This window comes from Gorilla gorilla, chromosome 1, assembly GCF_029281585.2.
Source record: "Gorilla gorilla gorilla isolate KB3781 chromosome 1, NHGRI_mGorGor1-v2.1_pri, whole genome shotgun sequence".
Lineage (NCBI taxonomy): Eukaryota > Metazoa > Chordata > Mammalia > Primates > Hominidae > Gorilla > Gorilla gorilla.
This window is the reverse complement of record NC_073224.2, coordinates 211,947,672-211,960,870: the sequence shown is the minus strand read 5'-3', so window position 1 is coordinate 211,960,870 and position 13,199 is coordinate 211,947,672. Positions and strand designations below refer to the sequence as shown.

At 41.0% G+C, this 13,199-nt stretch overlaps 1 protein-coding gene across 4 annotated transcripts in view; it reads right to left on the bottom strand.

Moving 5' to 3' along the window:
- Positions 1-13,199, bottom strand: part of EYA3 (EYA transcriptional coactivator and phosphatase 3) — a 117,860-nt gene that overhangs the window by 21,913 nt on the left and 82,748 nt on the right. For all 4 annotated transcript variants that reach the window (XM_004025279.5, XM_004025280.5, XM_055389422.2 and 1 more), the window contains 4 exons: positions 12,083-12,166; positions 7,721-7,810; positions 5,066-5,124; positions 1,134-1,294 (listed from right to left, as the gene is read on the bottom strand). In XM_004025279.5, the coding sequence (XP_004025328.1) occupies positions 1,134-1,294; positions 5,066-5,124; positions 7,721-7,810; positions 12,083-12,166 (394 nt within the window). The remainder of the gene's footprint in view (positions 1-1,133; positions 1,295-5,065; positions 5,125-7,720; positions 7,811-12,082; positions 12,167-13,199) is intronic.

Sequence of the window (13,199 nt, the reverse complement as noted above, 5' to 3'; positions counted from 1 at the left end):
CTGGGTGGGGGGCGGGAGGTTTCGAGATGAAATTGTTCCACCTCAGATCATCAGGCATTAGTTAGATTTTCATAAGGAACACGCAACTAGATCCCTTGCATGTGCAGTTCACAATAGGGTTTGTACTCCTATGAGAATCTAATGCCGCCACTGATCTGACAGGAAGTGGAGCTCAGGCAGTAATACTCACTTGCCGGCCTGCTCACTTCTTGCTATGTGGCTGTGCTGCCTGGTTGCTAACAGGCCACTGACTGGTATCAGTCTGAGGCCTGGGAACTGGGGACCCCTGCTCTAGGCAGGCTATGTAATCCCTGAATCTTCGAGCAACATTTTGTATGTATTTGTATCTTTGATGGTGATGGTTTACAGTTTTAAATATTTTCTCTAAAGGGTACCTCACTATAAAAGGAGCTGCATGAAAGCGCACTGGACCAAAAAGTTAGGGAATGTGAATTTCAAACATGGTATGGTTAAAAATTTGCAATGTGACCATGAATAAGCTGCCCCCACTACCCCTATGATGGACATCACTTTTCTCAACTGTAAAATGAGAAATTCAGATTAGACTTCTGTCTCTTTTAATTCAAACAATCTATGATTAATTAATTCTAAATAATAGAATTTTAGGCTTAGTGGCATCTGGCATTTGAAATATTTCTGGTCAGAAAGAATTTCCAAGATTCTTCAAATCACAACACATTGATACTGCCAACCTACAATCCTGGACCTAGATTTCTGTCCACGAAAAGTTACTAGCTAGTTCTACTTAACTTGTCCTGATAGTTATATAAACCAGCCAAAAAAAAAATGTGGCACCCTATTAACTAGCGTTGACAGCAGTTGTGATACATGTCATCAAACATAATCTACAGAACATGTTTCCTTTAAAAAGGCATTTGTCCAAAGACAACAAGAGAACTTTCCAAAATTATGCTTAGAGAAGCCCGTTAGAAATATAGAGCTTCCTCCCAAAAGGTTTCAACCAAACCTCTATTTTTTTAAATACAGAGTTTAACATATAACTGTGGCATAATTTATAAGCAGTTGTCATGGGGAATCTAACGAATCCCTGGAAAGAAAAGGAGGAAACCAGGAAGAAACAGAGAATCAGACTGGTTATATGCCACACTTACCACCCACGTTGCTTTTATGCTTATCATAGATTTCTCTCACTTTCCGGTAGCGGAAAGCTAGTTTCCTCATCCAGTCCACACCTCCCTGAACACCCACAGATGAACCATGGCTGCCACTACCTCCTGAGCCACTGAAACCATCTGTTGAGAAACTGTAGTTGCTGCAAGGAGAGAAGATAATAAAAATTAAAATTTATACAGCATAAAGTTTTTGTTTGAGTGCTATTTGGTTGGGTTCTTGGTATCTGATAAATAAGGCCAATGGCTTTAAGGATCTTCTTCCTTAATCTCTGTATGTCAGAGTCTATCTTTCATTAGTTCTCTATCTCACACTTATTACTTCTATCAAAGAAAGGACTGAAATGAGAGAGGGAATGAAAGGTAGAAACAATTCAGGCACCAGCATTCCTTAGAGGTTGACTTGGGATAAGGCATCTTTTTCACTAATGACAGAAAATAACCACAGAGTGAAAAAAGCAGAATATAAAATTTTGTGAGTACACTTACACACACAGTGATTGCAACTATGTAAAAAGGAGAAACATGAAAAAATAATGAAAGGAAATAGCCTAAAATGCTAACAATGGTAAGATAATGGCAGATATTTCCTTAAGTGATCTGCTGGCTGGTTTATGTTCATAGGTCACTGTGGTAGCTTCAAAATATATCTACAAATTCTTTGATATTCCTCTCTTCTAATTCTGCTCCCCTTGGGTATGGACTATACTTAAAATATAAATAGAAAGTGATAAAACTGATAGTGTTAGGCTTCAGAGACTAGGCTTCTTCTGCTCTCTCTTGGAGCACTTGCTCTGGAAGAAGCCAGCTGTCACGTGAGAACATTCAAGCAGCCCCATGGAGAGGCATGTGTAATAAGGAACTAAAGCCTTCTGTCATCAGCCACATGTCAGAGATTGGAAGCACATTCTCCAGCTCCAGTTAAGCTTTCAGATGATTAGAGCTCTAGCCAACATCTTGATTTCAACCCCAGAAACTCTAATTGAGAACTACCTCTGGGGCTGAATGCAGTGGCTCATGCCTATAATCCCAGCACTTTGGAAGGCCAAGGCGGGTGTATCTCCTGAGGTCAGGAGTTCCAGACCAGCCTGGCCAACATGGTGAAACCCTGTCTTTACAAAAAATACAAAAATTAGCTGGGTGTGGTGGCTCATGCCTGTAGTCCCAGCTACTCGGGAGACTGAGGAAGGAGAATTGCTTGAGACTGGAAGGCAGAGGTTGCAATGAGCCAAGATCACGCCACTGCACTTCAGCTTGCGGGGGGAAAAGAACTACCCCTGGCCAGGTGCAGTGGCTGGTGCCTGTAATTCCAACTATTTGGGAGGCTGAAATGGGAGGATTGCTTGAGGCCAGGAGTTTGAGACCAGCCTGGGCAACATAGCAAGATCCCAACTCTAAGAGAAAAATTTTTTAATTAGTCAGGTATGGTGGTGTGTACCTGTTGTCCTAGCTACTTACGAGGCTGAAGTGAGAGGACCACTTGAGCCCAGGAGGCTATTGGGAACTATGATTGCACCATTGCACCTTAGCCTGGGCAACAGAGCAGGCCCTGTCTCTTTGGGTAAAAAAAAAAAAAGGAACCACTTCTGTACACTTAAAAAATGATAAAGATGGTAAATTCTATATGTATATGTATATTTTACCTTGACAAAATAAAATTTGTAACAGTGAAAAAATAAATTAACGATAGATTTTCTAGATTTAAAATCCTTTAAGTAGGCTGGGTGTGGTGGCTCATGCCTATAATCCCAGCACTTTGGGAGGCCAATGAGGGGGGATCACTTGGGTCCAGGAGTTCGAGACCAGCCTGGGCAACACAGGGAGACCCCATCTCTAAAAAAAAAAAAAAAATGGAAATATTAGCTGGGTATGGTGGCATGCGCCTGTGGGCCCAGCTACTCAGAAGGCTGGGATGGGAGGATCATTTAAGCCTGGGAGGTTGAAGCTACAGCAAGCCATATATGATCACAACACTGCACTCCAGCCTGGGTGCCAGAGCGAGACCCTATCTTAAAAGGAAAAAAAAAAAAAAAAAGACAATGAGTACAAGCCGGGTGTAGTTGCTCACACCTGTAATCCCAGCACTTTGAGGGGCTGAGGTGGGTAGATTGCTTAAGCTCAGGAGTTCGAGACAAGTGTGGGCAACATGGCACTCTTGCCTCTACTAAAAATACAAAAAATTAGCCAGGAGTGGGGGCATGCGCCTATGGTCCCAGCTATTTTGGGGGCTGAGGTGGGAGGATTGCTTGAGGGAGGCCAGGGACAGGGGTTACAATGAGCCGAGATGGTGCCATTGCACTCCAGCCAAAAATAAAAAATAAAAATGAACAAAGAAATTGAGTAAATAGTAATAAAATGAATAAATTAAAATAAAATAAAAAATATTAAGTATTTCTTAAAAAGAAAAACTAGCTAGGTCACTTTTAAGTTCCTCACCTACAGAAGCTGTGAGAGGATAAATGTTTCATTATTTGTTTGTTTTTTAAGACGGAGTCTCACTCTGTCACCCAGGTTGGAGTGCAGGGGCGTGATCTCGGCTCACTACAACTTCTGCCTCCCTGTTTCAAGCAATTCTCCTGCCTCAGCCTCCCAAGTAGCTGGGACTACAGGCGCATGCCACCACACCTGGCTAATTTTTGTATTTTTAGTAGAGACGGGGTCTCGCCATGTTAGCCAGGCTAGTCTCGAACTCCTGACCTCAAGTGATCGGCCCGCACTGGCCTCCTGAAGTGCTGGGATTACAGGCATAAGCCACTGCATCTGGCCATTTAAGTGTTTTAAGGTACTAAACTTTGGAGTAATTTGTTGCATAGCAACAGATAATACAATTATACAAACTAGGAAGGATTAATATTTCATAAGTAAAGATCTAAAAATGACTGAACAACTTGGTTCAATCAAAAGTTAAAATAGATCCCAATATGCTAAGAGTGAGATTCTGTGCTTAAGAAAATATAGCTGCTAAGGCATGATAAGTAATTACTGGTTAGCCACACGTATAAGAGAAAAAAAACAACTGGGGTTCAGAGCAGAATATAAACTCTTCAGACCAGACTTTTCCCTGAAAAGAACAGTAAAGTGTCATAAGAATTGTGCCCTCCATGACCATGTGACACCACAACATGTACAACTGGATGCTGTACCTGAAAGTGAAACCTTCCAATATTCTCAGCTCTACCTGACTAGGTCCTTATTAAGGTGGTATGTCCAGTTCTGCTCCGTATTTGAGAACTGGTGGATAGAACACTGAATTTTGGGGTAGTTACTGGGAAGAACATTTTACTTATAAAAAGGGATAAACATTCAAACAAACTAATATGAAAAGATGTGACAGGTTTTTTTCTTATAAGTCTTTAAGCTAGATAAATTTTTGGATCTTTCTTAGCTAAGGCTACTGGGCCAGAACAAAGAGGAATGAGGAGCCTGAGCAAGCATTTTGCCACTGAGATCTCCTTGGTTTAACTTTCACTATAATAAAACGTGGAAGACTACCTTACAGAGATGGGATCTCCCTGTGTTGTCCAGGCTGGTCTTGAACTCCAAGACTCAAGTGATCCTCCTGCCTCGCGCTTCTAAGATGCTGCAATTACAGGTGTGAGCCACTGTGCCTGGCTTGCTACCCATTCTTTAATGTTCTGCTTTAATGCTACTCCACTGAGAAGACCTCTCCAGTGTTGGCACTACCCACTCCCTATCCCCAACAGAATTCTTTCTTCTCGTGCTCCACGGCATTTTCTATTGTCACCTTCTCACACTGTACATCACAGTTAACTATGTTTGTTTCTATGTCCTCTAACAGGTTGTGAGCTCTTTCAGAGATATATTCTATTTATCTTTGTTTTCCTCCAAACCTAGACAGACAGATCTTGCACATAACAGGTGTACTGGTGTTCAAGAATCATTACGTTTATCACCTCAAGTCTTGGCCATTGTCATCAGAAGCCACATCTTCCACATGTACCTGGTCACACTCCTGTTAAAAGACAAAACATACTACTTCAGTCCAGGGAGTAGAAGTGATATTACCATCATGACATACTATAAAAAGACCATATACAGTGGCAGGATAATGAAATGCCTTATGGAATCTCTTATGTGTGGGTGATCACTCTCACACCCCTTGCTGTCCAATTCCTCTTAAGACCTGATTCACATCCCAGTCTTCATGAGTTCTGTAACTATCCCATCCCTTATTTCTACTCCTATCTCAATATTTCATTTCTCCAACAGCTCATGGGAATAAGCACAAACTCCCTTACACTTCAAATGTTCTTATGTCCTACACCAGACTGTAAGTCCTATTACAATGCAGGTCTCTTGGGGCAAGAGCCACATCTCACATCTCCTTTGCATCTCTCTGATCTAGTCCAGTATCCTTACGTAGGTTGTGCCCAATAAATTTTTACAGACAAAACAGATGCTGGTAGAGTGTGGTATCAAAACCGAGAATGACTGAAATTTCTAACTTCAAAGTCAGGAGTTAGAAGAGGCCATCTAAGTCAATCTCCTCATGTTTTAAAAGTGAGGTGAAATGATTTTCTCAAAGTCATACAATTAGTGAGTGGCAGAAAGAGACTAGAAATAACCCAGGTTTTCTGCTTCTTTTTTTCCCCCGCTTCTAATCCAAGGTTCTTTCCACCAAGCCCATGCTACTACTGACATAAAATGCCGCCCACTACCTAACTGATGGATGTACTCCTCTGATACCACTTAGGGTACCTGCATCAGAATCCTCTGGGGAAGTTTTTTAAAAATGCATATTCTTGGGTCCATCCCAGACCTACTTGAATCAGAATTTCTGAGAGTGAAGTCCTAGAATCTCCACTTTTAAGAAGCTCCCCAGGTGATTCTTATGCCCCCTAAAGTTGAGAAGCACTGACCTGGGGGGCAGGAACACATTCAGGTCAAATTCTTCACAGAACTTTCAGTTCCTGAGTGAGGACTATGTCTAGAAAATCATTACAAATACAATTGGCAATAATTATTGGCATGTAGTAGGTTTTCAATAAATGTTTGCTGAATAAAAACTATGATGTCCTAATTTATCAACATATGAAGTTGAGGGAAGATTAAAGCATTATGGAGTTTAGACAAAAGTACTGGAGCTCGGGGCACTATTAATTTATTGAAGAATTGTCTGTTGAGTAGAACAGACGTTTATTTTAAAAGAGATGGGATTACTTTGTGTTGGCTGGGTGCAGTGCTCACGCCGGTAATCCCAGTATTTTGGGAGGCCAAGGTGGGAGGATCATTTGAGCTCAGGAGTTTGAGACCAGCCTGGGCAATACAGTGAAACCCCATCTCTATTACTAAAAAAAAAAAAAAAAAAAAAAAAAAAGATTAAAAAATGATTACTTTGTGTTTATAAAATACTATCTTTTTATTTTTTATTTTAAAGACAGAGTCTCTCTCTGCTGCCCAGGCTGGAGTGCAGTAGTGCAATCTTTGCTCACTGCAACCTTCCCCTTCTGGGTTCAAGCAATTCTCCTGCCTCAGCCTCCTGAGTAGCTGGGATTACAGGTGTGCGCCACCATGCCCGGCTAATTTTTGTATTTTTGGTAGAGACGGGGTTTCACCGTGGTGCTCAGGCTGGTCTCGAACTCCTGACCTCAAGTGATCTGCCCGCCTCGGCCTCCCAAAGTTTTGGGATTACAGGCATGAGCCACCACGCCCAGCCTATAAAATCCTATATTACTTTACTTTAAAATTTTCACTATTTTTAAAACTAGGTAAAATATGTACTACACAGCTCAAAATTCAAAGGACATGAAGTGAAAAGCGTGCTCCCTCCCACCTTTGTGTCCTGGCAACTCATCCCTCTCCATAGATGGTAATCAGTGTTGGTAGTTTCCTGTGTAGGATGACTGCATAACTGAGGCCCAGAATGGGAACATAACTTTCCCTATGTGAGATTCACATTCTGGTCTTCTGACTCCCTGTCCTGTGCTCCTTCTGCTACACCATGTTCACCTTAAAGGTGAACTCAAATGTCAAAGCCAAAAAATTTCACCATGAAGCTCTTAGTGTTTCCTGGTTTTTCTGGCACCTAACTATAAAATTATTCTGAATATCAAGGTTAACCTACATATGAACACCAAATATGTATAAAATATGACGGGTTAGAGTAACCATTTATAGATTCGACAAATCAGGAGACTATCCTTTAAGAATGTAAAATGGAAGAAAAGTCAAAATGTAATTGAGAGTACAAATAATCAAACTCACTTTATATATATTATTTAATATAGATTATTAAGTTAGAATATTGGTTTATATGTCAGTGTTTTGCCTGATGGGTTGGCCTTTCCCCTCGTGCTAGATAACCTCCAAATAAACTAACAAAAATCAAATTTTTGAGCCAATAAAATTGAATGTCAGAACCAAAACTGTGGTGACCCAACCACAAGTACTATTTCTCTAAGACTATGTATGTATGCCTTAGTGGCCAGCTGGCGTCTCCATATCCACCCTATCTAAACACATATCTTCTAAATATAATAAGCAAAAGCTCTAAATAGTTATTGAATAAAGTGTCTCACCGAAGCACAGAAACAATTTAAAATGCTTACCTCTAAGTCATTGAAAAATAGATGAGTATCAGCCACTTCAAAAATCATTTCTTCCATTGTTAAACCTGAGCCAATCACTACTGTTGGGTCCTAGAAGACAATAAGAAAAAATCAGCTTGACTTGGTAGTCACAGTCCTGGTTCCAATCTTCAAATTTCAAAATTATTTTAGGTCAAGGCCAAAACACACGAGCTCCCAACTGTGCTTCAAACTATCATTGATGCAATTTCATTCACAGTTATGAGAATCCAGGATTGTAAAATAGAGAAGATATGGACAGTTAAAAATTTCAGGACTTTAGTTTCTAGAAATTAGTAGTTTCATAAAGATAAATGAGGACAGAAAATATGATTTTTTTTTCTTTTTTTTTGAGATGGAGTCTCACTCTGTCGCCCAGGCTGGAGTGCAGTGGTGCAATCTCGGCTCACTGCAAGCTCTGCCTCCCAGGTTCATGCCATTCTCCTGCCTCAGCCTCCCCAGTAGCTGGGACTACAGGCATCCGCCACCACGCTCGGCTAATTTTTTGTATTTTTAGTAGAGACAGGGTTTCACTATGTTAGCCAGGATGGTCTTGATCTCCTAACCTTGTGATCCACCCCCGTCGGCCTCCCAAAGTGCTGGGATTACAGGTGTGAGCCACCGCACCTGGCCAGAAAATATGTTTTTAAAAAGATACAATGCTGACCAGGCAAGGTAGCTAGCTCACACCTGTCATCTCAGCACTTTGGGAGGCTGAGGTGGGAAGACTGCTTAAGGCTAGGAATTCTAGACTAGCTGGGGCAACAAAGCAAGACCCCCGTCTCCACAAAAAATAAAATTTGGCCGGGTACAGTGGCTCACGCCTGTAATCCTAGCACTTTGGGAGTCCAAGGCAGATGGACTGCTCGAGCCCAGGAGTTTGAGACTAGCCTGGGCAACATGGTGAAACCATGTCTCTACAAAAGTAAACACAGAAATAGCTGGGCATGGTGGTGCACACCTGCAGTCCCAGGTACTTGGAAGGCTGAGGTGGGAGAATCACTTGAACCCAGGAAACAGAGGTTGCAGTAAGCTGAGACTGCACCACTGCACTCCAGCCTGCGTGACAGAGTGAGACTCTGTCTCAAAGTGTGTACGTGTGTTTGTGTATTTATACACATATCTATATCACTGTATATATTTATATAAGATATATACATTATATATACACAGTAATATATAATTTATATAAACTATCACTGTAAATATATTCACATATTATATGAATATACTTATTACATTATTTTAATATATATTTTATATAATAATATATATGATACAAGATATATACATTGTATTTTCACATTCAGGTCTTCTGACTCCCAGTCCTGTGCTCTTCCCATTATATCTTCTTCAGCTCAAAGGTGAACTTAAATGTCAAAGCCAAAAATTTCACCATGAAGCTTAGTGTTTGTTTATAATGTAAAAAAAATGTTTTTCATGAAATAATATTATGTGTATATGTAAATATATAAAATTTTTTTTTGCCAGGCGCAGTGGCTCACGCCTGTAATCCCAGCACTTTGGGAGGCCAAGGCAGGTGGATCACGAGGTCAGGGGATCAAGACCATCCTGGCTAACGTGGTGAATCCCCATCTCTACTAAAAATTAGCTGGGCGTGGTGACGGGCACCTGTAGTCCCAGCCACTCAGGGGACTGAGGCAGGAGAATGGCGTGAACCTGGGAGGTGGAGCTTGCAGTGAGCAGAGATTGCACCATGGCACCCCAGCCTGGGTGACAGAGCGAGACTCTGTCTCAAAAAAAAAAAAAAAAGAGTCTCGCTCTGTCACCCAGGCTGGAGTGCTGCGGCGCGATCTCGGCTCACTGCAACCTCCACCTCCCAGGTTCAAGTGATCCTCCTGCCTCAGCCTCCCTAGTAGCTGGGATTACAGGCATGTGCCACCATGCCTGGCTAATTTTTGAATTTTTATTTTATTTTATTTATTTATTTTTTTGAGACGGAATTTCGCTCTTGTTGCCCAGGCTGGAGTGCAATGGTGCGATCTCAGCTCACCGCAACCTCCGCCTCCCAGGTTCAAGTGATTCTCCTGCCTCATCCTCCCTAGTAGCTGGAATTATAGGCATGTGCCACCACGCCCAGCTAATTTTGTATTTTTAGTAGAGACGGGGTTTCTCCATGTTGGTCAGGCTGGTCTTGAACTCCTGACCTCAGCTGATCTGCCCTCCTCGGCCTCCCAAAGTGCTGGGATTACAGGTGTGAGCCACCGCACCCGGCAATTTTTGTATTTTTAGTAGAGATGGGGTTTCACCCTGTTGGCCAGGCTGGTCTCAAATTCCTGGCCTCAGGTGATCCACCCACCTTGGCCTCCCAAAGTGCTGGGATTACAGGCGTGAGCCACCACGCCTGGCCAATATATAAAATTTTTATACACATTTTGGGATTACAGATGAGAGCCACCACGCCTGGTCTTATTTTATAAATATATATATAATTTTTTTAAATTTTATATATTTTTATAATCAGTTTAGTTATATAGCTTATGTCAGCATGCCAGACTAGACACTAAAAGCCTGTAGAAAATACTAACAGAGGCTGGGTATAGAAGCTAATGCCTATAATCACAGCACTTTCGGAGACCGAGGCAGGAGAATCACTTGAGCCTCAGATTTCAAGACGAGACTGGGCAACATGGCAAGATCCCATCTCTACAAAAATAAAACAAAATTAGCCGGGTATGGTGGCATGTGCCTGTAGTCCCAGATACCTGGAGGACTGAGGCAGGAGGATTGCTTTAGCTCAAGAGATCGAAGCTGCAGTGAGCTGTGTTTGCGCCACTGTACTCCAGCCTGCATGACAGAGCGAGATATTATCTCAGGAGAAAAAAAAAAAAAACAAACCTCCTGGCCAAGCACAGTGGCTCACACCTGTAATCCCAGCACTTTGGAAGACCGAGGCAGGCGGATCACTTGAGGCTGGAGTTCGAGTCCAGCCTTGCCAACATGGTAAAACCCTGTCTCTACTAAAAGTACAAAAATTAGGGCTGGGCACAGTGGCTCACGCTTGTAATCCCAGCACTTTGGGAGGCCGAGGTGGGCGGATCATGAGGTCAGGAGATCAAGACCATCCTGGCTAACACGGTGAAACCCTGTCTCTACTAAAAATACAAAAAAAAAAAAAAAAAAATTAGCTGGGCGTGGTGGCAGGCGCCTGTAGTCCTAACTACTGGTGAGGCTGAGGCAGGAGAATGGCGTGGACCCAGGAGGCATAGCTTGCAGTGAGCCGAGATCGCGCCATTGCACTCCAGCCCAGGTGACACAGAGAGACTCCGTCTCAAAAAACAACAACAACAACAACAACAACAACAACAACAACAAAATTAGCCAGGCATGGTAACGGGCACCTGTAATCCTAGCTACTTGGGATGCTGAGGGAGGAGAATCATTTGAACCCAAGAGGCAGAGGTTGCAGTGAGCAGAGATCATGCTACTGTACTCCAGTCTGGGTGACAAGAGCAAGACTCTCTCTCAAAAAAAAACAACAACAAAAAAAACCACACCTCCTAACAAAAACATTAGTAACAATATGAAATAACTGGAAGTAACAGGACAGGTAAAGGAGGCAAATATTTTTATTTTTAGAGATGGGGTCTCGCTAAGTTGCCCAAGCTGGATTCGAACTCCTAGGCTCAAGCAATCTTCCCACCTCAGCTTCCTGAGTAGTTGAGACTACACGTGCACGCCACTGCACCTGGCTGGGGTGCAGATATTTGTATAAAATTTATTCATATAAACTGAAAAACATGAGCTTGGAGGTAATTTAGAATAGAAATACACAGCCTAATAGTCTCAAAACAGCCCATCCTTCTGTTAAAACTGATATGTACACTGAAGATATAACAAGTTTTGCTTGGTGTATTTAGTTTAAAAAGGGATGTAATCTATTTTAGAAAGATATTTTATCTATATATTTTACTTATATATATCTGGCATAGATTTGGCTAAATAAAATGCTCAATTTGGGCTGTTAAAAGTGTGTTAAGGAATAAGACATCAGCCTCTGGAATTTATTAATATAATCTTGAGACTCTGCTCTATTTTGAGCCTCATTTCTATACTTTAATCTTTACAAAATGCCATTCTCCTACAACTTCAGCTTTCAGCACTGGTTCTAGTAGTTTCTAACTTTACCACTTTACCATCAATTCTGCCTGACCATGTAGCCTGCCTAATACAAGCCATTTGCAAGCCATTTGTTGAAGTTTTACATGGAAAGTGAAAAGCCAGCCAACAGGGGTAGCAGAGAAATAATTTGTTATGTGTCAGAAGAGGGACTGACTATATAGTCAGAAGAGGGACAGTTACAACAAAGAAGACTCAAATTACCTTTCCATATTTCTGGGCATAGGATCCAGTAAGAAGTGAGTGGAAGATGATGATGGTTTCATCCAAGTCCCACAGAAATACCCGCTGAGGAAAGAAAATATAAAAAATGAGTATATTTTCCAATTACAATGGAATGAAACCAGAAATCAATAACAGAAAGAGAACTGGGAAATTCACAAATATGTAGGAATTAAACAATACAATCCTAAACAACCAATGCGTCAAAGAAGAAATCATAAGTGAAATCAGAATATACCTTGAGGTGAATGGAAACAGAAATAAAACATTAAATTTGTGGAATACAGTGAAAGCAGTGCTAAGAGGAAAAATTATAGCTTATTTTATATATATGTATTATATTTTATATATATATGTATTTTATACATTAAAAAAGACAAATGATCCCAAATCTATGACCTAATTGCATATCTTAAGAAACCAGAAAAACAGCAAAATAAACATAAAGCTAGCAGTAGGAAGGAAGTAACAATGGCTAGAGCAGAGATAAATAAAAGAGAGACTACAAAAACAACAGAGAAAAATCAATGAAACAAAAAGTTGGTTCTTTGAAAATATCTATAAAATTCACAACCTTTGGCTAAATTGACTAAGGGAAAAAAAAGAAGATTCAAATGACTAAAATCAGAAATGAAAGTGGGGACATCACTACCAGTTTTATAGAAATAAGGATTACAAGAGAATACTATGCACAGTTGTATACCAAGAGATTGGATAACCCAGGTGAAATGGTCAAATTCCTAGAAATACATAGCATAAAGTACCAAAACTGTCTCAAGAAGGAATACAAAATCCGGTAAGAGCTATAACTAGAGTAAGGAGATTGAATGCATAATTAAAAACATCCCAACAAAGAAAAGCCCAAGACAAGATGGTTTTAATGGTGAGTTCTTCCAAACATTTACAGAATTAACACGCATCCTCCTTAAACTCTTACAAAAAATGGAAGAGGAGGGAATACTTCCTGACTAATGCAATGAGGCATTATCCTGATACCAAAGTCAGACCAAGGCACTGTAAGAAAACTACAGACCAATATCTCTTGTGAAAATCAATATAAAAATACTCAACAGGCCAGGCACAGTGGCTCACACCTGTA